At 38.2% G+C, this 20,475-nt stretch overlaps 2 protein-coding genes across 6 annotated transcripts in view; one reads left to right on the plus strand and one right to left on the minus strand.

Annotated features, from left to right (window-relative positions):
• Positions 1-3,676: 3,676 nt before the first annotated feature.
• On the minus strand, positions 3,677-18,914 carry ERH (ERH mRNA splicing and mitosis factor). Its single transcript, XM_057733868.1, has 4 exons — positions 18,824-18,914; positions 14,777-14,864; positions 9,904-10,024; positions 3,677-4,184 (listed from the first exon to the last, which is right to left on the minus strand). The coding sequence occupies exons 1-4, from the start codon at positions 18,824-18,826 to the stop codon at positions 4,082-4,084; spliced, it is 315 nt and encodes a 104-aa protein (XP_057589851.1). The 5' UTR covers positions 18,827-18,914; the 3' UTR covers positions 3,677-4,081.
• Positions 18,915-19,288: 374 nt separating this feature from the next.
• Positions 19,289-20,475, plus strand: part of SLC39A9 (solute carrier family 39 member 9) — a 53,213-nt gene continuing 52,026 nt past the window's right edge. For all 5 annotated transcript variants that reach the window (XR_009053257.1, XM_057732403.1, XM_057732402.1 and 2 more), the window contains exon 1: positions 19,289-20,085. Coding sequence is in view for 3 of the 5 variants with exons in the window: in XM_057732403.1 (XP_057588386.1) it covers positions 19,990-20,085 (96 nt within the window). In the remaining 2 variants the exon portion in view is untranslated. The remainder of the gene's footprint in view (positions 20,086-20,475) is intronic.

The following is a 20,475-nucleotide window of genomic DNA, read 5'->3' on the forward strand; positions in this document are numbered from 1 at the left end:
CTTTTCTCACTGAAGAATTCTCTTCACTTGGCTTCTGGGACATTATATTCTGTAGTTTTCCAATCCAGTGTACACAGAGGAGTTTAATTCTCTTAATGTAAAGACTTGACAGGTTATGCCTTAAAAACTGACTATCCACAGCCTATGAAATAAACTGTAGCTTCAAGTTAAAGGCACTCCAATACCAACCTTCCTGGCCTTTATACCATATACCATCTCTGCTAAACTTACTTTACTTCAGCCATGATGGCTTATTTGCTTTTCCTTAAATATTCCCAGTGTTTTACCACCTCATTACTCCTATCCTATTTTCCTGTTTTCAAAGTTTAGCCATTCTTCAGGACCAGCTCAAATGTTACCTTCTTCATGAGGCCAGCTAGATATGCCATCTCACATTTCTTAAATATTTGTGGATAAAGGATTAACAAAACTCCTTCTGCTCTATGGACAGTGACCCTGGGTTAACTTTCTAGCTCTTTCCCTAAGGAAAAATAGTGGTGAAATATTAGGTAAAAATGCTTAAGGTTAAAAATGACCTCTAATTGGATAGACTGGTATAAATACCTGGTGGTAAGATACAGCTTTATGCTTTTTTAAATGCAATGACTCATAACTGGAGCATGTCTTGTAGCAACCTAGAAGCACTCTCTATGGACTTATTACAAGAGATACTGGCTCCTGGTGAATGAGGCTTCTATGCCAAGGTAGCTCTTACATTTAGCTGTCTCGTCTTTTGCACCTAAGCTATCATTTGTCTGTATGTGCAAAGGATAATTCTTGGATGGTTGTATGAACTGCCATGAGGACTACTCACTCCCATGGAAGAGGAACACTTGATGATGCTGGGTTGGCAAGCTGTTTTTCTGTCCTGTATGCTTTTAAGTAAACTAGTGACAGATGTGACCTACTCAGGTCCTGTGAATCCAAATATTTCCATCTTGAAAGTCCCTTTGATAGTTACCAGAGATTCATTACCTAGCTCATAGCTATTCATTATTGGGGACTCCCTACCCCACTCAAGATCTCTGAGGTGAAGACCATGTCTTTTTCATCAAGCAAGGTAATCTGAGTCAATCTGAACCTGTTTTTCACCATTAATAGAGAAGTAATAATTTCCTCTCTCAAAGGGTTGCTGTGATGATTTAATATGTTTCCCAAGCAGTAAATGCTATGCCTAAGCAGTGGTCATTATACTAATACATAAATTAATATTCCCTCTTTTAAAAGTATCCCTGCATATGTGGTAATATTTATTAAACAGTTTATACATTAACCCTTGTTTTCATTCTAATCTTAAAAATTAACAAAAACAATTTGACTGGGACTTCCTAGGTGGCACAGGGGTTATGAATCCGCCTGCCAATGGAAGGGACATGGGTTCGATCCCTGGTCCGGGAAGATCCCACATGCCATAGAGCAACTAAGCCCGTGTGCCACAACTATTAAGCCTGCACTTTAGAGCCCATGAGCCACAACTATTGAGCCTGAATGCCACAACTACTGAAGCCCATGTGCCTAGAGCCTGTGCTCTGCAACAAGAGAAGCAACGAAGACTCAACGCAGCCAATAAACAGGTAAATAAATTAAAAAAAAATTAATACAAACAATTTGATAAAGGAGGGGTCATACTGGTACGAAACTGACTTTACACTAAGAAATGCCCTGCCCTCTTTCCTCCAACCCAAAGACTGGTCTGCTTTTAGGACAGTAAGAAACTGCTCATCCTTGCTGAAAGTAAACAGTTCACCATCATTCTCATCCCAAACAACAGGAGTAAGATACATAACCTGTCCAAACAATGCCCAAGGCATTTCAGTGCGTTGCTGGAAATATTTTAAGTCAGAAAAATGCAAGTGAAGTAAAATAGTTAAAATACCCCCTTTATAACCCTTAGACCTCTTAGATCAAACATGAAAAAACAGAAGCAAGCAGCATTGTCAAGAAATATTTTAGAAATTTTCAGGTATATAACATAAGGTGGATTATAGAATCAGGAATTTTGTTAATTTTTCTGGTAGGTCTCACCTTTAGGTAGCAGTATAAAATATTACTTTACAAGCAGAAATCAAACCTGTTTGACTTGGAGAATGGCCACACAATCAATACTCTTAACTTTAAAAAAAAAAAATTATTTATTGGCTGTGTTGGGTCTTTGTTGTTACATGCGGGCTTTCTCTAGTTGCAGCTAGCGGGGGCTACTCTTCATTGTGGTGCGTGGGCTCCTCACTGTGGAGGCTTGTTGCAGAGCACAGACTCTAGGCGCATGGGCTTCAGCAGTTGCAGCACATGGGCTCAACAGTTGTGGCTCACAGGCTCTAGAGTGCAGGCTCAGTAGTCGTGGCACACGGGCTTAGTTGCTCCATGATATGTGATATATCTTCCTGGGGCAGGGATCGAACCCATGTACCCTGCATTGGCAGGTGGATTCTTAACCACTGTACCACCTAGGAAGTCCCAATACTCTAACTCTTTAAGAACAGTGGCTGTAGCTTGACCAAACCACTGGAAAGTATCATCACAGACTTCACCTTAATGAAAAGCCTACTTCTGTTCCTTTTCTGTGTAATAATGGACATAATTAAATGTATATTTCTCCATATTTATTCCAGTCCTATTCTTCCTTAAGACTTATAAAGTATGATTCACAATACTACTCCCCTCCTTTTTGCTCTCATCACCCAACATCCAGGACCTGGATGTTTCCTCACATTACTTAGAAAATCTTATTTTTCTATGTGTGTAAGCCCAATGCTAGAAAATGTATTGTATCTAAGAATCAAAGGATCCCATCCCCTACAGATGTATTTTAGAGTATTTTTTAAAAAAATGTAGCCAAGATCGTATCTATTAGAGAAATAAAACTATATTAGACAGGCCAACTGAAAAGTAGGACAATCTGACTTACTTCTGGATTTCTTTTTTCTGAGAACATTTTAGCTTTAAAAATTAGCTGACTCACAGAAAAATATAAACTACAGCTACACATATAATTTCATTCTGCATAAAACAAGAAAAAATAGTTAAGGCTCTAATGTGGAAGTGAGGGTGGGGACAAGGGAAATATAAGGCCAGTCATGAAGCCTCCAAAAAACCTGCCATCTTACAGTGTGTAAAGATATTATTAGCTATTGGTGAAGTGTGATAATAGCAGAATCAGGGAATGTCCACATACTTGACTGGAGGTGCAATGTTGTATATGTTCAAGTCACAATGTGACCACAAGCTTTACATTAAAAGCAAGATTATCTTGTACTCTTCTGTGGTCTTTCCCTCACCCTCACAGCCTCTATGCAGGAGTGGTAATCAGCATTCAACTGCTGATGAAGGCTATGAGAAGGCACAAGGACCTTCCAGAAAAAGTGCACCACCAAAGCTAAGGAATTAACCTGGCTGATGTTGTAGATAAGCTAGGTCACCAGAAAAAGCTTCATAATGTTTGCATCAACAGTAGGTACAAACCTTGGAGACACAATTGAGATTCACTTACAAGGCTGGAAAAATGAGGTAAAAGCTCTTCAGCTTCATATAAACCACAGCAAAACATATTCAGCACATATATAAGGTTTCTTCAAATTCATCGTGTAGTAGGCTATTGGTTTAGAAACTGATAATGCTTTGCAAGAAAATCCAATTCAGTTCAGAGACACACATATACAAAAATCACTCAGGGGGGAAATATAACTAAAGAACATTTATTTGTTTTTCACTAAGACTTTGTCGTGAGGATGTAACTAAACTGCGTCACATCCCCCACCCCAATTTGAAGAAGGGTTAGTACAGTGAATGTTACAAAGCAGATATAACAGTTTGAAGGACTGGAACCAACATTAACTGACAAAACCAACCAATCTACATCATCATAAAAATGTTTAAGTAAAAAAAAGGGGGCAGGGGGAGAAGAGCGCCGCCAAGGGGGTTTCAGATGGAAGAAGATCCTCACATTTCATCTAACACATTCAATCCTGGCTAGAGTGTACCAAAATGGAAACAGGATTACTATAATACAAAACTTCCACAACAGCACGCTGTACACACCTGTGTTCCAAGCCCACCCCCATCCCCTTAACGCTTCCAAACTCAACTATTTCCCGGCCTGCTGGGCCTGTCGACGAAGGAGTACGTAGATCTTCTCTTTAATCCAGTCTTTGTTATAAGGCTGGTACGTCTGGGTATCAGCTCGGTAACTGAGGAACAGAAAGGTAATAAGCAAAGTTACAATGGTCAATTACTGTCATGTTTTTAAAACCTGAAATCTTAACTGTCCAATAATGGCACAGATGTACACATGTTCATACATGAACTTAATGAAAACCTAAAAGAGCTGATTACATAAATGTTGAATTCTAAGCGATATGAAGTTTAGATCACCTAGTACAATCTTATAGCAGAAAAAGAAACCAAGGCATAGAGATCAAGTTAACTCTTGCCAAAGTATGACCATAAATTGTGTTCTTTCTCCTAGTTACTATTTTTATGGTTCTTTTAGTGATTAAAAAACAAAAACTGAACACTAATAAAAACTTCAGATTTGCTAAATTTACTTTGAATCAACTTAAAAAAACAAAAAACAAAAGCAAAACCTTAAACAACATATTACTGCCACAAAGATTTCTTCCTTAAAAAGTATTAACAGAAGGAAATTTTTATACACACCCAATATTTTAGGATTTGCTTTTCATATAAACAATGCTAGAAGCTGAGAAGGGTCTGGAGTCAAGGAGTAGCATTAGCAATGAAACTCCAATAGAATTTAAGGGTTTTAGGAATATAAGGCATCACTTAACAGCCAAATCACTCAAGGTATCTTTAGAGGACTCAAAAAATAGAAACAGTCCAGCTGACCTACAACTGAAATCTAGCTGGTTAAGCAATAAAGTCATTTTTTGGAGTTAAAAAAAAAAAAAAACACACTAAAGCTATAATATAAAAAAGCAGACAATAAGCAGAGATCGCACAAATACAAAGCACATTACAGTGTTTCAAAGCCATGTGCACCATCTGGTGGAAACACTGCATGGCATTCAAGAGAGGCAAAGGATGCAACTTGCCTTAAAAAAAAAACCAACAAAACAAACCCTTAGGGATAACCCTAGAAAAATAAAAATATCTAATTTATCCTTTATTGTTTCATTTTACCCAGAAGTCTCACTTTTTTAGCTCCTAAGCATAAAATTATATACATATAAATACAAACGATAGCAAATACCTATTAAGAAGTTGCCAACTGCTAGGTATTACTTTAGGTACTCATCTGAATCAACTCAATCCTGTCTACAACCCTGTGAGTAGATAAAATTATTATCCTTTTTTATATAAAGGAGGAAACCAAAGCTCAAAAAAGTGCAGCAGTTTATTAGCTAAGTGACTTCAGGCAAGAAGGAAAAGCTTAAACACTCCTGACCAGAGTCCTTACTGTGAACCACAAGAGCTAGAAACCTACAATCTCATTTTTGAAGAGAAACAAACTCCAAAACAGGAATGCTTTAAACCATTATCATACTCTTCTCCTAAATGGTAAGGTCAGAATCTGGTTTATTAAAAATGCATAAGCTTCCTACTTTTATAAAACATTTGGCTTTTTACTAATGTCTTTTTGTTACAATGAGAAACTCTAAAAAGTAAACCAATTTTCTTTGACTATCCTTTGCTCATATGTCCTAATTAAATAAGTGCTCTTTAGTCTATTCCAAGGTATGGCAGAATAGACTACAATATTTATATTAACACTGGAACAGAAATAAAAAAGGAAAAGAATTTTTCAGAACTATACTATCAGCCTTATTTAGACCATTTTCCTCAATAAGATCACTTTGGAATCCACCAGCTTGCATGCTATTTTCCAACTTAAGAAACAGTTAATAATGCCTTCTTTATGGAAAGCTGTATGTTGGTGGCTGTTAACTGGCACTTGAAAATGAGACAATTAAACGTTAAGTACATTAATAAAATCCCTAGCTGTTGACACAGATGAATCTTTTAGCCTAGTGTTACGGTCAATAAGTGCAGGTTTAGGAACTTCCCTGGCGGTCCAGTGGTTAAGACTGCAAGCTCCCAATGCAGGGGGTGCGGGTTGCATCCCTGGTCAGGGAACTAAGATCCTGCAGACCGCACAATGCAGCCAAAAGAAAAATAAATAAATTATACTATTAATGCATGGTCAGTTTAATTATGTCAAGAAAGTATCTTATTTATTCCATTCCTCCTCTACTGGTTTAAGAATAAATAATAAAAATGTCCTGTGTCACTGCCATTTAAACTTAATAGAAGCAAAGAGTACACGACAATTTACAAACCAAAAATGAACTCAAGTCTTGGCCTGAGGAATAACAGCCCAAGTTACAATTCTGATTAAGAAGAGGGGCAGGATGTGCTGTCATAGGAAGTGCCATGGCAACAGCTGACCTTGCTTCTTCAGAAGCAATTTTAGAAATCTTATTTCTCTGGAACATTCAAATAACAAAGTCATACGGGTATTGGTTCTAAGTATCAAATTTGATTCTGAAAGTTTTCAGAAGCCAAAAGTTCAACATTAGAGATAGAAACATAAATAGCTATAGTTTGCAGTTTTCCAGACAATCAAAAACTATAGATTACCATTAATCTCTCTTGTATACTATCTGAACTACTGTAGCTTGGAAAGAATTATCTATAATAATTAAATAATTATTGTAACATATATGTGTATATAATATATATAATTAAAGAAGTCTTTCCTCTGTTTTGCTTTAAAAATGCAAGTATTAGAAATCATTTTAGCATGCTAGATGTAGTTTCTGGTTTACACTTAATGGCACAAAGCCAGAAATGTAATATTCTTGCACTAATGACATACTTGTAGCATGTCCCTATAAAAGCTACTATTTTCCTTTGTATAATTTTCACACTGTCAAGAAACCAACATAACACTTCATTACAATTTCACTCACTTGTGAGATTTGAAACTCCTATCATTCTACTTGTGGCAAATTTTAAAGAACTACTACTCGTAATTAAAAATAAAACCCTGCCCTGATGTTAACCTAGTTAAAAATGGAGTTCTTGCCATATACCTGATGCTGCTGTGCTAAGTAAGCACTGCATCCTCACCAGTAGTCCTGTGAGGTTGCTGTATCTACATTTTATAAATAAGCAATTTGAAGTTTAGCAATATTATGCTAACTTATCCAAGGCAGCTAGCAAATGACAGAGCCAGGATTCAAACTCAGCTATGTCTAATCCTGAAACTCCAGTTAGATCTTCACTATAACCTCTCAAGGTTGTAAGTAACTCCCCATCTGTTAAGAATGAGTGTCACATCCCAAACCATCAGGATTAGATATCCAATGTCTCAACAGTGGTTTTTATAAAATCAGAAAGACAGCCATTAATTTTTAAAATAAAATCAACAATTCATTTAAAAAATGAAATGAGAATATGCACACTAGCTTTGTTAAAATCTTAAGTTCCAACTGAAACATCCAGTGTTTAAGTTCAAGTGTGAAAATTTCCTCAAATACACCTAGGACAGATATATTAAAAAACAAAAACAAACACAAGCAAAAATTCTCCATCACAGTGTAAAAATAAAATAAAATAAAATAAAAAACCCACAGGTTAATCAGATAAATAACTTCCTCTGAGGATATAAGACACTGCAAAATTTAGTATGAAAGAAGTCAGATTCTTTCACTTTTGTTTAGCCCATCCTATCATTTGAGAATATAGCTCTGTAATGTAAACTGCCCTTCCTTGGCCAGATCCCCATACCTTCTCATTACTAGCAACTTCAACTTCCCAATTTGAAGCACCTTGTTTTCTCTGATCACTACTTCCTAATACAATCCTGTGACCTGTAATTAATCGATCCTGTCTCCACCCCATCCCAACCCCAACATGGTCATTCAGTCCTTTGCATTAATACTCCTTTGTATATAACCTCAACTTTTAGCAAAATCTCTGCTGATTCTCTATCTGTAGAGACTCATCTGTAACCATCCAGGTTAAGAGTGACTAGCAAAACACTATCATCACACAACCAATTCAAATTCATTATCAAAACCCCTTAAACCACACATTTCCCAATCCTTTCACCTTCCCAGATTTATTTCTTACCCCTTCTCACAAGCCTCCAACCCTCCTCCCTCACCCTTAATTTCAAATGGTGTTCTTCTTCCTATTTTCCTGAAGTAACTAAAGCAATTAGAAAACAGCTCTCCCAAGCTTCCACCATATCTGACAGCCCTTCCTACTTTACTATTAATATAGCATTCAAGAACCTACCTAAAGCCATCAATTCCTCCCATCAGCCTGCAGACTTACCATTATTTCTCTTGCCTTGAAAACAAAATTAAAGGGAAAAAAAGGTATTTATTCCTCTAACTATAACCCCATTTCTCTGCTCTCCTTCTGAGCTAAATTCTTCAAAAAAGTTGTGTTGGCTGCCTACAATTTCTTCTAACTTAAACTCACTGGAATATATAAAAATTTCACCCCTGTCACTCTACCAAAGCCGCTCTGGAAGTCACCAAAGACTTCCACAAGGCTAAGCCAGGGGTCAATTCTCGGTCCTCATTCATTTGATCTACCAATAATATGAAGTACTTTTGAACTGGCTTCTAGGATATCAGTCTCTGCCCCACCAAATTCATCTCCCTCTACTCTCCCCCTCACTTATTCTTCTGCAGCTTCACAGGGTTCCTTTTAACTTGATTTACTCACTGCTCAATCCCCAGTGCCTAGAACACACATGCTACACAGCTGGCACTCAATAAATATGTTAAATGAATATGTATCTGTGTCAGGCAATAGACAGGTCAAGTATAGACATTACATACCAACACAGATAATATATATAGCTCTATTGGTCTCAACAGTATTCTGAGTTTTTATATTAAAATAACCATAATAGTCAAATAAAAATATTTAGTTATAAAAAAATCATAATAAAATTATAAACACATTTCATTAAAGACCAGAACTGGACCACTTGAATGTTCTGAGTGAGCAAAGTGAAATGGCTATAAATGAAACACAATGAAGAGGTGCAGACAACAAAACTCAAAAATTCCAAGAAAATGCTTATTTTCACCAGGAATCGTTGGTGAGACAGCAAGTCCATGCTTGGCTCCAGTGGTGATCCAGGAAGTGGTTCAGAGTAGGAGCTATACATTTTTTCACCACTGAAAAATATTTTTTTCTTCTAGTACAGTGTCTGGCATGTAAGAAAATATTAAAGCACCTGGTGACTGAAGATCTCATTATAAGGCACTTCCATTTTCCTCTGTAAAATTAGCTGTATTTACACTTTAGTCTCTTGTCCAAAAATGTTGAGAAGATTGAGTAAGTATTATAGACTTATTTGCCCCTTGGTAACAGTGGTGATAAGTGATTATTGATATAAATTATAACAAGCATAACATGTTCGGAAAAAAATTTTAATTCGACAAACCTCTGAGAATAGAAAACCTAAGGGTTTAAAAAAAATCCTCATTCTAACACACCAAAATATACATGAGTAACATCAGATGGAATTAAAATTAAATTCCATTTCAGTCCTACATATATTTACATTCTAAAAATAATGTCATGAAAACAGAATAACCTTAGTTTTAATCCAAAAACAACTACTTTAGGATAAAGATTATAATGCGAAAAAAAAAGATCATTAAGTTTAAGGAACCAAGTTCTCAGTTCAAAGCTGATACATACTAACTGGCATCAATTAGCAAAGTTCTTAAGATTTTCCCCTGCCTTTAGCTTTATGCTGACAACTTAATTTATGAACCACATGTAGAAGAAATGTCAATTACCACATAGTGAGAAACAGGCAAGATCAGTGTCAGAGTGAGCTCCCGATACAGTAAACTGCCTCAATCAAACAAACAACAGATAAATAACATTTGAGATATGGTGGCTAATACTTACACAAGGCAGCTGAGGTCTGCCAGGTCATCAATAAAATCAAACAACTGACTGATATCATATGTGATAGACGGGCTGTTGGGATTCATTCTCTTCAGGTGTTCTTCATACATTTTACAAACACCTAAGAAAGAGGGGAAAACCAAGATCTTACAATTGTATGAACCTTAGATATGAGTAGTTATGTGCTGATATCATAATATTTATTTTTATAAAGTTGGGAAAAGAACAGTAAGTTGATCACATTTGTTTTCATTGCTGCCACTAGCAGATTTTAAAAAAATTTTATAAATTCACCAAAATGTTGGTAAGCATTTTGTGCTCTAATAATAAAACTTTTTTTTTGACTGTGCCACGAGGCTTGCGGGGTCTTAGTTCCCCAACCAGGGATTGAACCTGGGCCCCCTGCAGTGGAAGCCCAGAGTCCTAACCACTGGACTGCCAGGGAGTTCCGACAGACTGTGTCTTATCAGGTTTTTCAATAAATAAATATGTCCTATCCTGTACATACAAGTCTTCACACACCTCCAAATGGACTTCATAAATTTCCTAATAAAAAGTAATATTCAACCAGAGTTATCAAAAGCTATCTTAAAATTAGTAAGGGTTTTTGATTGGTACTGGTACAACACGCTGTGATCAGAAATATCACTCACGAGTTCCTGAACAGAAAGGGTGAAATGGAAAGGAAGTAAATGCCAGGAAAATTAATTCACTGTAGCACTGACCCACAGCTACCATCACACTCAGTGAAAGACTGAATGCTTTCCTACTCCGATTAGGAAGAACACCAGATTATCTGCTCTTGCCACTTGTACTCAACACTGTACCGGAGGTTCTGGTCAGGGTGATTTGGCAAGGAAAAGAAATAACAGGCATTCAGATCGGAAAGGAAGAAGTGCACCTATCTGTATTTACGAATGACGTGATCTTGTATACAGAATATCTTAAGGAAACTACAAAACACAAACTATTAGAACTAATAAATGAGTGCAGCAAGATTGCATGATATAAGATCAATATACAAAAATCAATTATATTTCTATATCCCAAAAATAAACAATCTGAAAATGAAATAAACAGCATCAAAAAAGAATAGAATTCTTATGAATAAACAATAAAAAAGACAAGACACACTGAAAACTACAAAATGTCATTGAAAGTAATGATTTAAATAAATGGAATGCTATCTCATTGTTCATGGATTGGGTGACTTAATATCAAGATGGTCATACTCCCCCAAATAATCTATAAATTTAATGCAATCCATATCAAAATCCAAGGTACTTTTCCAGAAACTGACAAGCTGCTCCTAAATCTGATACAGAAATACAGGGGTCCAGGAGAGCCAAAACAATCTTGAAAAAGAAGAACAAAGTTGGAAGACTCACACTTCCTGATCCCAAAACTTATTACAAACTATAGTAATCAAGACAGTGTGGTACTGCTTATTCATAAAGACAGGCACACAGATTAATGGAATAGGAACAGGAGTTCACAAATAAACCCTCACACTGCTTTTTGACAAGGATACTAAGACAATTCAGTGGAGAAAGAGTAGTTTTATCAACAAAAGGTGCTAGGACAACTGTACATTCAAATGCAAAAGAAAAAACTTGGACCCATCTCACACCATGTTAAACACTCACCCAAAATGGCCCAGAGACTTAAATGCAAGAGTCAAAACTATAAAACCCTTGAAAGAAAATATAGACACAAATCTTTGTGACTTTGGATAAATGGCTTCTTAGATAAGCTGGACATCATCAAAATTTAAACCTTTTGTATGTCAAAGCACACTATCAAGAAAGTGAAAAAACAAGCCACAGACTAGGAGAAAATCTTCACAAAACATATATCTGATAAAGGACTGTTATCAAAAATACACAAAGAACTCCTAAAATTCAACAATAGGAAAACAAACAACTCAATTTAAAAAATGGGCTAGAGAACAAACATATAGACACCAAGTGGGGAAGGCGGGGAGGGTTGGGGGGGAATGAATTGGGAGATTGGGATACCAAATTGTACACTCTAAATATATGCTGTTTTATTGTCTGTTAACTCTATCTCAATAAAAGTTCTTAAAAAAAGAAAAAAAAAAAAAAATGGGCAAAAGATCTGAAGAGTCACTTCACCAGAGAAGATATACAGAAGGAAAATAAGCACTATGAAAAGATGCCCAACATCATATGAGGAAACTGCAAATTAAAATAATAAGATACCACCATACACCTACTAGAATGACAAAAAATCAAAAACAATGACAATACCAAATGCTGCTACAGGAGCTCTCATTCATTGCTGGTGGGAAGGCAAAATCATATAGCCACATCTGAAGACAGCTTGTCAGCTTCTTACAAAGCTAAATACAGCCTTACTATGTGATCTAAAAATCACACTCCTCAGTATTTAACCAAAGAAGTTGAAAGCTTACATCCACACAAAAAAGTACACTGTAATGTTAACAGCAGCTTTATTCATTGCCAAAACTTGGAAGCAACCAAGATATCCTTCAAAAGGTGATAGATAACCAATCTGTAGTATATCCATACAATGGACTATTATTCAGCAATAAAATGGAACACGCTATCAGGCCATGAGAGACATGGAGAAACCTTAAAAGCATGTTGTTAGGTGAAAGAGCCTACCCAAAAAAGCTACATACTATAATTTCAACCATACAACATTCTGGAAAAGGTGAAACTATTTAGATATTAAAAAGATAAAAAAATCAGTGGTTGCCAAAGGTTTGGACGAGTAGGTGGAGCAGGAGGGGTTTTTAGGGTAGTAAATGGTAGATACATGTTATTACACGTCAAAATCCATAGAATACTCAAAGCAAACAGTGAACATTAATGTCAACTATGGACTTTAGTTAATAATGTATCATTATTGATTCTAGAATTGTTACAAATGCATCACACTAATACAGGATTTAAATAATAGGGAAAACTGGGAGAGGGTAAGAAGGAAGCAGGGGTATGATAGAACTGTACTTGCTAACCAATTTTCCTCTAAACCTGAAACTACACTAAAAAAAAAAAAAAAAAACTATTAATTTTAAAAAAGGGATGAGGGGAGAGAAAACTCTATATTCCAGAGGAATACTAACCACTATAATGAAGGAAAATAAAAAAGTAAGAAAATTACCATTTGGCAACCACCATGTGAGAACTGATTCCTGTATTTCCATTTTAGTTTCTTTCATTTTAACTTTTAAAATAGAAAATAAACCACAATTTCTATTTAAAAAGAAAAAAAAAGCTATCAAGCCACAGAAAGACATGGAAGAACCTTAAATACATATTGCTAAGTGAAAGAAGCCAGTCTGAAAGGGCTACATATGGCAATGATTCCAATTCTAAGACACTCTGGAAAAGGCAAAACCAACAGAGGTAGTAAGGAGACCAGTAGTTGCCAGGAGGCAGGGGTGGGGTGAGGAGGGATGAATAGATGGAGCAGAGGATTTCTAGGGCAGTGAAACTGTCCCATATGCTACCCTTACCGTGGATACCTGACATTATGCATTTAGCAAAGCCCACAGAAATGCACAGCACAAAGAATGAACCCTAATGTAAACTATGAACTTTAATAATAATGTATCAATACTGGTTCATCATCTGTAACAAATGTATCTATCACACCAGTGCAAGGTGTTAATAGGGGGAACTGGGGGTAGGGAGAAGCATATGGGAACTCTGCCCTTTCTGTTCAATTTTTCTTTAAACCTAAAACTGCTCTAGAAATAATGTGTATTAATTAACAAGGCAACGTGTGCACAAAGTCCACCTTAATGGCAAGTAAGCATATCAGCAGAGGAAGGGAGTTGAGAAAAGAACTAGAGCTTTGCTCTTCTTTAAAAATTAGAGCAGAAACTGATGGCAACCAGAAAGACACAGAAGCTGTCTCTAATTAACATGAGTAGCTTTTTGCCCCCGTAGGTCTACCCACTGTTGGTTTTAAATGAAGAGATTTTAAGTCTAACCTAGTTAGCTTCGGATAATCAACAAATTCAGGGACATGCCAGCAGCAAAAACACCAACTAGAAAATCTTCATAGGAAGAAGTGAAGAATGTGCAATTTGCTAGACAGGGTGCAGGGCATGCACAAGGGGTGTACTTGATATAATGATTAAATTTAAGGGTGAATTCAATTTGCAATGATCCAACCTATGTGCTCTCATCTAAAGGTTTACTGAGGGCTAACACTTCCCTTCAGGGTGGTGCCAGCTTATCAAATTTATGATAAATTATACTGTTCTGGTTCCATTTGCCTTTATTCACTGAGCTAATTTTTTATTTCTTAACATTCTGATGGACTGTAACCAGCTTTTAATGTTTATTTGTTTAATAAGCAGATTATTAGGTTTTGTAGGCACTATTAGGTTCCCTGGGCCTGCCTGAACAACTCTATAGTTCTTGAGTTTAACCAGAATAAAGGATACCAGTAAAATATTTACATAACACAGTAACAAAATAACATAGAGCATTTATATAACGATCAGAGGCTTAGGAAAGTCATTATATACATGAGCTTGATAAAAAAAAAAAGTAAAGTAATATTTGCAGCAAAAAAACAGCATACATAATTTATATTTCAAATATTCAACAAATATGGTCCTACATATCTGCTTTCCCTGCTCAAATCAACACAAGGAATCTGGAGGAAAAAAACAAACCCACGATACCTGAGAGCTGCAGCACCTACCACTTACCCTGGGGGAGAGCGTCAACAAGCTGGTGTGAACACTTGCATGGGAGACGGGGTCTCCAGACGGGGTCTCTACAGCCCAGCCCACCTTCAACCCACAACACCTCCCCACTTCCAAAACAAACTCAAAGATTTCTACCCCTTGATTAGTGTTTAAACTCACCTTCCATGCACTCATTCACAGATTCATAGTCAGCATAAGTTCTGCCTTCTGGCCTCTTGGTAGGCTGTACCAGCAAAATGGTGTGAGACTACAGAGGGAAAAGTGATTTCAATATAAGTTTTTAATTCATATTTGAGAAATTCATAGTATGATAAAATCTCCATTCATGACGCAAATGATCACTGGTTATTAAAACACTATTAATCAAGGTGCTCCTTCTACAATACTTATGCCTTTGCCCAAGTGTAGCATCAGAAGCTGGATTCACAGCTTTTCTGTAAGGTCTCTCAGTCTCCCAGTCCTTAATGAGTCTGCTTTCTCAAACTCTTATTACATTTACTGACTGTAAGTACTCAGCATAAGCTACCTTGTACTGTTTTTTCTCTTTTGCACCTTTCTCTCTAGCCAGATTATAAACCTGCTTAGGTATTCTGTCTCCACTGGTCACTTTCTATAGCTCTAGCCCTATTATGTCCCTAATAAAAACGAATATGGGCTGATGAAAGGAGAGAAAAAGGAAAACACTATAATGATTGCAAGCACTGCATCAATCTATGTTCTTTTTCCAAGTTTAGCACAATGGTGAAATCACACCTTACCCAGGGATTAGACTCAAACATTAAGGCATAAGGTAAATTGGAAATATAAAATTAGTATATATAGTTAACATTACCCTAGAAAATCCATTAAGTTATTCACCTAACAGATAACTCATCTTAAGGGGCTATGTTATACCAAAATACTGTATTTTTAAACTCTAGAATTATATGAAATAGCTAGAGTCACACATTGTAGGAAATGTGAATATGCCTAAAGAACAGCAGACAGACTTTTGTCTTCCATCTCACCCTTACTGGGGAGCATTTTTTTGTCAGTGGGTCTATTTCAGGGTTTCTCAACCTTGGCACTATTACATTTGGGGCTGGAAGATTTCTTGTTGCAGAGGCTGTCTTGTGCACTGTAGGATATTCAGCAGTATCCCTGGTCTATTCCCACTAAATACCAGTAGTACCTGCACTCCCACTCCCTCCTGGCCAAGGTGTGACAACCAAAAATGTCTCCAGAACACTGGTCTGTTGAGAATACAACCCCTTCCAATTTTTTGCCACGTGTGTAAGGTTCATTAATTAAATTCAAGTATGATGTAACCTCATTGTAAACCCAATCCTAAATCAAACTATTCATTCTTCTCTTTTGCTGTACTATTATTTTGGGTGAAAAACAAAAAAAATCTCCTAATGACAGAAACCAAATTGTTTTGAAATGATCAGGATTTTAACCACCAACAAACTGCAATTGAAATGGCTGATGCCTAGGCTTTCTGAATAAGCACCAAAAAAAATAGTACTTTGAACACAATATGAAAAACAAAGGAATTTATCGTACTCCTCCCTTCCCATCAAGAACTGAGTCATTCTGATTAAGTCTGAGAGGATTTGAGATAAAACAAAACTTGATGACAAGAGATGAAAAGTAACTCTCATCTATAATGACCCGAACACATTCGAGGCCTTTCTTAAACAGTGAGTAAAAGCTAAAGAAAGCACTATATTAGATTACTTGTTATTTATAAGTTTTTGTAAGCTACCAATAGTTTCAATAGGTCATATGTTGAGAAGAAAATTATTTTATAGAAACTACACTAGCATTCCTGCAAAATGGGTCTGCCCCATATACTAGCACACCAGTTGCTACTGTATTAATTTTGTTCTAGTTCACTTAAGAGAGCTATATATACAGTATGCTACTTTTTATATCTACCCTTAAAGTGAACCCAAGCGAAGCTTACTGTTTTCAATACTTACAGCCCAAAGACGAGGCTTAAATATTAAGAACAAGAAATGACTAAATTTACAAAACTGTAGTCAAAATGGTTATTATTCTTGGGACTTCCCTGGTGGTCCAGTGGGTAGGACTCTGTGCTCCCAATGCAGGGGGCCTGGGTTTGATCCCTTTTTGGGAACTAGATTCTGCATGCATGCCGCAACTAAAAGATCCCGCGTGCTGCCACTAAGACCCCGCGCAGCCTAAATAAACACTTTTTTAAAAAACGTTATTATTCTTCAGTGGCAGTGCCTTTCTGTCACCAGTTTAAGATCAAATACCTCTCAAACCAATTTTGGTCAATTTCTTCTTATTGGAACTGTTTTTGGAACCCTTTCATTTTACTAAAAATCCAAATATATTTGACCTATCAGTTTTTTCCTTCTTCTGGACAGATTTGGTCCTGGCCTTCCTTAGGGTACTCTTTCTCAGGGGAATAACCAGTAGTATATATATGAAAATACAAATACACAGAGGCAAATATATATATATATTATATATATATATTGCCTATATATATATATATATTGCCACAGTAGGAAAAAAACATTGTGAAACCTAAAACAGAAAAAAAAGTTATGCAGAATTACCTTAATAAAATCCTTATTCTCTCTGATTACCAAGCAGCTTTGATCCACTCTAATGAACAGTTAATCCGGCTTTGTTAATTTTTTTAAAGTCTCACAAACATGAACCCTAAGAGTAGTCAGTCATCCTACTGTTGCAGAAATACTACAATACACAAAATTGGCTCTTTAGCTTCAAATGCTTCTCCCAAACCACAAGGAAGGAAGGGAGGGAGGGAGGGAGGAAAGAAAGAAAAGAAGAAAGAAAGAAAAAGAAAGAAAGAAAGAAAGAAAGAAAAAGAAAGAAAGAAAGAAAGAAAGAGAAAGAAAGAAAGAAAGAAAGAAAGAAAGAAAGAGAAGAAATTGAAGCTGGTATCTTTGGTAAAGCAAAAGTACTTAAGACTTTTGAACCAATAATCGTTCACTTTAAATACAAATTCCAATTTTTAATTCTACTTGAAATGATAAGGAATTATCACTGATATCTTTTCAATGAGAATGGGTTGCTGATATTAACTACTGTCATTTTCCCAGCTTTTGTGTTATATTCTTTTTTTTTTTTTGGCACACGGGCTTAGTTGCTCTGTGGCATGTGGGATCTTCCTGGAGCTGGGATCGAACCCGTGACCTCTGCATTGTCAGGTGGATTCTTAACCACTGCGCCACCTAGGAAGCCCCATTTTCCCAGCTTTTAATCTAAGCATTTTAACACAATACCAAATAGTGACATAAAAGGCAGAGAAAGAAGGAAACTCAGAGATGAAACGACTTGCCCAAGGTCACATTGCTAGTTACAACAAAACAGGAACTGGAAACCCAGCCTTCTAATTCCTAATCTTCTTTGGGAAACTACGTTGGGTCAAACACTGAACTATCTCAATTCAGAAAAGCACAACTCGAAAAAGTTCCTTGTTAACAAAGAACGAAAACCGAAGTGTGAAAGTAACCATGATTCCCCAGAATCCCTGTGAGTATCTCCTTTGTGCGCATTACCAAACACCACCCACTCCACTACCGACCCGGTCAGATCCTAAGGAACCTGGACCCCCAGCTGAACCTATCTTTTCAGCCTCCAGCCTAAAGAGAATATAAATGACAGTAAGCACAGGCTTGAGGGCTGAAAAAACACCAAACCAGGCCTCTGGAAGTCTTAGAAAAGAGAAAAAAATATCATGTATTTTCCCAAAAAGGCAGAGCACAGAAAAACAAAAGGCAATAGCTGAGAAAGCACGCTACAAAGCAAGGACGACCCCTCCTGGCCCACACGCTGAATGGAGTAGATTCAATATCTGTCAGCTTTGGGACAGAATTGTCGGACATCCCTTGGCCATTGTTCCCACAGGAAGCCAGAACATTTGGAGGGAAAGGGCAGCGTCCCCACGCCTGCCTCTACCAAGCAGCAATAGGGAGAAAGCGCATCCTCCGGCACCGCACGCCTCGCCCGGGCCAGCAGGCGGGCGCGCAACCGCAGGGCGGACCCTGGCTCCGGGGCCTAGCGCCAGGCCTAGCGTCTCCGCGGCGGGAAGGGGAAGGGTCGACCCACAAGCTGGGGGGCCGAGCGGCAGCACGCTTGCGCTGGACTGGGTGGGGAGAAGATGTATGGGCTGGGGTCGCCCCGGAGGCTGGGTGCTCAGAAAGCCGGGTAGGCCTTACTCACCATCGCGCCAAACTCCCTCGCTGCAGCCGCTGCTGACTCCGCCGCCGCACACGAGCTCAGCCGCAACGCCGCCAACAGCCAATCCCCGCGAGAGGAGCCGCCGGAAGTCGTCAGAAGCGCAGCGCGAAAGACGCTTTCGGACCATAGAGGCTCACGTATTTCCGGCAACTAGAGCAGATACTGACTCTGTTTCAGCCATCTTGGATAGGGGCGACGAGACATACGGGGAATGTATCGGAACTCGAAAGAGAATCATTTTTTTTCAGGATGCTGTCTTCCGTACTTTCATTATCAGGCATGTGGCTGGAGTGACCTCTGGCATCGACAGTGACATAAGTCATCTTTCAATGGCCCCACTCAAAAATGGCGGCAGTATGAGAATCCCGGGGCATAGGTCGGTTGTAACCCGGAAGTACCTTCTAACGGAGGGGGCGGTCAGGCAATCCGGAAGTGGACGTGATGAAGAGGTGCCACTTGGCGGCCATGGCAGCTGTAGTATCGGTGGCTCCGGGTCAAGGCCCAGCGGAGTGGAGTAACATGGGCGGCACTGGGTATAGGGCAGGGACAGCTTTGTATCAGTTTCGCTGCTGAACCCCTAAGACCCGTCGTTAGAGACCTGCAGGACTACTTTCCTCATTCTAGACTCGGAGGAACTTGCAGGGATTGGTGGGCTGGTCCCAGACCTGGGGGGGAATCCCCAGCGGGGCTGCCCCAGGGAGATAGGGCCGCCAGGAGAACGAACAAGTTCGCTTGGGTTTTCGTCTTTTCTCGCTGACGCCTGGAATGTTGTTTGTGGAGGAGGTAGGCCCGTTGAGCTACGCTTGTTCCGACGATTGAAGAAATCGCTCCTTCGCGTATTTTCCCATTGACTTTCCTTATCTGTTAACCCACGGGAATCTAGGGACTGGTATTTGAAAATTTACAGGCTGGGACCTAAGATTGCTGAAAGTTCTCTCTGGTGCTAGTATCAGCAAAAAGGGACCGTGTCCAGGTGCGTTCAAGAGAAAAGTGCCTCGTGAACACATCTGCTGTTGGGGAGGACGAAAGACTGGAAAGTCCACTTGTTATCTTGGAACAACCACACACGTTTAAGAACCTAAGCACCCTCCGAAGCCTCCGAAAATCTGTAGTCTGGTGGTGGTGGTGGGTGAATAAAGGAGGGCAGAATGGATGATTTCATCTCCATTAGTCTGCTGTCTCTGGCTATGTTGGTGGGATGTTACGTGGCTGGAATCATTCCTTTGGCTGTCAATTTCTCGGAGGTAAGAAGTTCTCAATTTTCGATCAGCTGTCGGGATGGCAACTAGGAAGTAGTGACAGTTGTAAAGAGAAGCTGCTTCCCCAGTTAATATCAGAGCTAAAGGTATTATTAAGGAAGACTATCGTTTCGAAAGATGCATAACATTTAATAATGGAAACAGAGCTCCTATTCAGCACTAGAGTTCTTAACCGGGGTGGGTGGATCCACTGAAGATCCTGGAATACTCTGAACTCCCTGAAATTGCATACCAAAATTTGAGACTGTGCATTTTCCGGGAGAGAGGCACTGTAATGTTCTTTTGATGCCCAGAAGTTTCAAAGAATCAAGATTCTAGATTGCTATCGAAATATAAATGGAGAATGTTGTTTATCCATGAGTTGAAATCAGTATA

This window comes from Hippopotamus amphibius, chromosome 4, assembly GCF_030028045.1.
Source record: "Hippopotamus amphibius kiboko isolate mHipAmp2 chromosome 4, mHipAmp2.hap2, whole genome shotgun sequence".
NCBI lineage: Eukaryota > Metazoa > Chordata > Mammalia > Artiodactyla > Hippopotamidae > Hippopotamus > Hippopotamus amphibius.

Excerpts from the sequence above, each read along its gene's own strand:
- ERH (XM_057733868.1), bottom strand. Across the intron at positions 10,025-14,776 it reads TGTGAATGAGTGCATGGAAG|GTGTTTGTAAAATGTATGAA; the intron begins GTGAGTTTAAAC and ends CCTCTTTCTTAG. Across the intron at positions 4,185-9,903 it reads GCAGACCTCAGCTGCCTTGT|TTACCGAGCTGATACCCAGA; the intron begins GTAAGTATTAGC and ends TCTGTTCCTCAG.